A 3,190-nucleotide genomic window follows, 5' to 3' on the forward strand; every position below is an offset into this window, starting at 1 on the left:
CTGCACGGGCTTTGCCTAGCAGTGGCCATCGGCGGCGGAGAGGAAGGAGGAGTAGGTGGGAGAGTGGTGGTTGACGGCGGAGATCTGATTGTCGCCTGTGTCGTCAAGGCTAGGCGACGTGGGGGCCGAAGTCGCTTTTTCTATCCGCTCTCGGCGGAGATCTGGTCCACACATATGCTTGTAAACTCTGCAATAAGTACTTAAGGATTATGTGCATCGATTGATGCAGAAGCCATGGATTTTCACTCTTTTTTGGGGGAAAAGAAAAAGCCCTAAGCGTAGCCCTCGACTTAAAAGTTGTCTAAAATTATTGCTCCAAACAAGGGCTTGTTGTGCATATCCTTTCAAACGGGAGCTATTGAGAAGAAATTTTGGAAAAGGGGATTTCTGAGAAGAATCTGCAACCAACAAAACTTGCAACAACCCTATAGTCTAATCAGTCCAGAGTTCAGACACAATCAGACAAAGCAAGGCGTTAAGAATGATAGCACGTTGTCCTTTCACGTGGAAAGAGTCAAGAATTCGATCCATTTTCTCCATGGAAACGAAGAGCGAATCTTTCACAGAAAGTCCTATAAATAGGCCAAGCCCACTCCAACATGCAAACCAAAACAACCTACAATAATAATCACCCCCTGTAGCAATTGGCCTTCTAGGGATTTGCATTTGCCTCCGTTCACACCTCCTGATCAGACGTCAAAACTCTAGACCAGACGATCCCAACCTGCCCAATCATGTAGGCTGACAGGTGTTACAGTCCCTGCGTCCAAAATCTTGTACTACCAGTACGTGTCAGTAGGGCACGAGGTCACCTCGGCATGGAGCAGGAGCTGCGGAGCGGCGGGGCGGTCAGGGCGCAGAGCACGCTGTGCTTCTCCGGCGCGCTGGTGGACGGGCCCCGGATCCAGCAGCTGCTCCTCCACTGCGCCGCCGCGCTCGAGTCCAACGACGTCACGCTGGCGCAGCAGGCCATGTGGGTGCTCAACAACATCGCCTCCGCGCAGGGGGACCCCAACCAGCGCCTCACCTCGTCGCTCCTCCGCGGCCTCGTCGCGCGCGCCTGCCGGACCTGCGGCTCCCCGCGCGCCGACAGCATGGGGCCGCCCCCGGCGCTGGGATCGCAGCGGGCCATGTCCGTCACGGAGCTCGCCGACTACGTCGACCTCACCCCGTGGCACCGGTTCGGCTTCACCGCCTCCAACGGCGCCATCCTCCGCGCCGTCGCCGGGAGGGACGCCGTGCACGTTGTGGACCTTGGAGTCACGCGCTGCATGCAGTGGCCCACGCTCATCGACGCGCTCTCTAAAAGGCCCGGGGGCCCGCCGGCGCTCCGCATCACCGTGCCGCCCGTCCGGCCCGCCGGCCCGCCGCTGCTCGGCGTGCCGGACGAGGAGATAGGTCTCAGGCTGGCCAACTTTGCCAAGTCCAAAGGCGTGCGCCTGGAGTTCAACGTCGTCAACAAGAGCACGGCCACGTCATCTCCATCTCCGACGAAGCTGCAGACGCTTTGCCAGGAGCTCGCCTGCGTCCTCTCCGACCCGCCGGCGCTGCGGCTAAGAGACGGCGAGGCGCTCGTGGTGAACTGCCAGAGCTGGCTCCGGCACGTGGCGCCGGGCTCGAGGGACGGCTTCGTGGACGCGGTCCGGGCGCTGGACCCGTGCCTGGTCACCGTGACCGACGAGGACGCCGACCTGGACTCGCCGAGCCTGGCCACGCGCATCGCGGGCTGCTTCAACTTCCACTGGATCCTCTTCGACGCGCTCGACACGTCGGCGCCCAGTGACAGCCCGCGGCGGCTGGAGCACGAGGCGGCCGTGGGCCAGAAGATCGAGAGCGTCGTCGGCGCCGACGGCACCGAGCGGTCCGAGTCCGGCGCGCGGCTCGCGGAGAGGATGCGGCGCAAAGGGTTCGCCGGCGTGGGGTTCGGCGAGGACGAGGTGGCCGAGGTGCGGCACCTGCTGAGCGAGCACGCGACGGGGTGGGGCGTGAAGCGGGAGGAGGACATGCTGGTGCTCACGTGGAAGGGGCATGCAGCCGTGTTCACCACTGCCTGGGCGCCCAACTAAAGCTGGTAGCTTAATCCGATACTACCATTAGCGACTGAAACTACTGATAGGAATGCATGTGGCCATGAGAGAGTAGTTTTAGGTTGATAATGTAGCTCAGAAAGGATCAAAATGACATGACACATAAACCGTCTTCTTTATTGTTCATCAATGGAAAACGGTGGAAGAATGAATAATATTCAATAGAAGAAATGGAGCCTTCTTGCATCATGAATTTGTTCGAGTTTCTTGGAACACATGCTCATACATATGGCTGAAATTACTCCAAGTACCCCCTCCGTTTCTAAATATAAGATGTTTTTTCTTTTCTCTATTTTCTTAGGTTCGTATTCATCTTGGACGCGTTTTACTGAGTTTTTTTTACTTATTTTAATTCATATGTAGTCCATATTGCAATAAAGCAGTACAAACGCATGGATGTTTCTAGATCCATATCTTAAACAATATCTTTACTCCGAATCAACATGTGGTTGGATGGTTAGAGAGACTGTGGTATCCCCAGCCCACCAGGGTTCAAGTTCTGATGCTCGCATTTATTCTTGGATTTATTTCAGGATTTTCTGTGATGCGCATTTAGTGGGAGGAGACGATCATAGGGGTAGGGTGTACGTGTTAGAGATGAGTTTATTCACGTGTATGTGAGCGCTTGTGTCTGTACTGTGTTAAAAAACCATATCTTTACTCAAAGTTGGAGTTAGATATAGATATACGGCAATGTAGACAATAGTGGTGATGAATATTAATTGAACGGCCCCACATGGATATTTAGCTAGATATAGTGTGTTAAATTAGAAAGCAAAAACAAATATTCATCATAAGAACAATCAATAATGCAATAATTCCAAATGCAATAAAACTGTAAGTATATGATTTCCATCTTATGTGCACTCACTTATCGAGTGACTATACCACATACAATTGTTTTTTTTTCCAGCCACTTTGCTCTCCACCATGTGATCTCCTTCCGCCTCCAGCCACTCCTTCCTCCTCCTCCAAACCTTCTCTCTCCATCGCCTGTGACACTGCATCCTTCGAGGTCCTAGCGAGCTCTCATCAATGATGTCATGGGTAGTCGCAGTGTTCTCAGCTCGAGGTCGGGCGCCACCCGCCACCTAATCTTATCG

At 54.1% G+C, this 3,190-nt stretch overlaps 1 protein-coding gene across 1 annotated transcript; it reads left to right on the forward strand.

The window, feature by feature from the left end:
- Window positions 1-606: 606 nt before the first annotated feature.
- On the forward strand, window positions 607-2,246 carry LOC119317197 (scarecrow-like protein 32). The gene has a single exon (XM_037591651.1). It carries the CDS (start codon window positions 819-821, stop codon window positions 2,064-2,066), a length of 1,248 nt encoding a protein of 415 aa, XP_037447548.1. The 5' UTR covers window positions 607-818; the 3' UTR covers window positions 2,067-2,246.
- Window positions 2,247-3,190: the final 944 nt, after the last annotated feature.

Source organism: Triticum dicoccoides, chromosome 1A (genome assembly GCF_002162155.2).
Source record: "Triticum dicoccoides isolate Atlit2015 ecotype Zavitan chromosome 1A, WEW_v2.0, whole genome shotgun sequence".
Lineage (NCBI taxonomy): Eukaryota > Viridiplantae > Streptophyta > Magnoliopsida > Poales > Poaceae > Triticum > Triticum dicoccoides.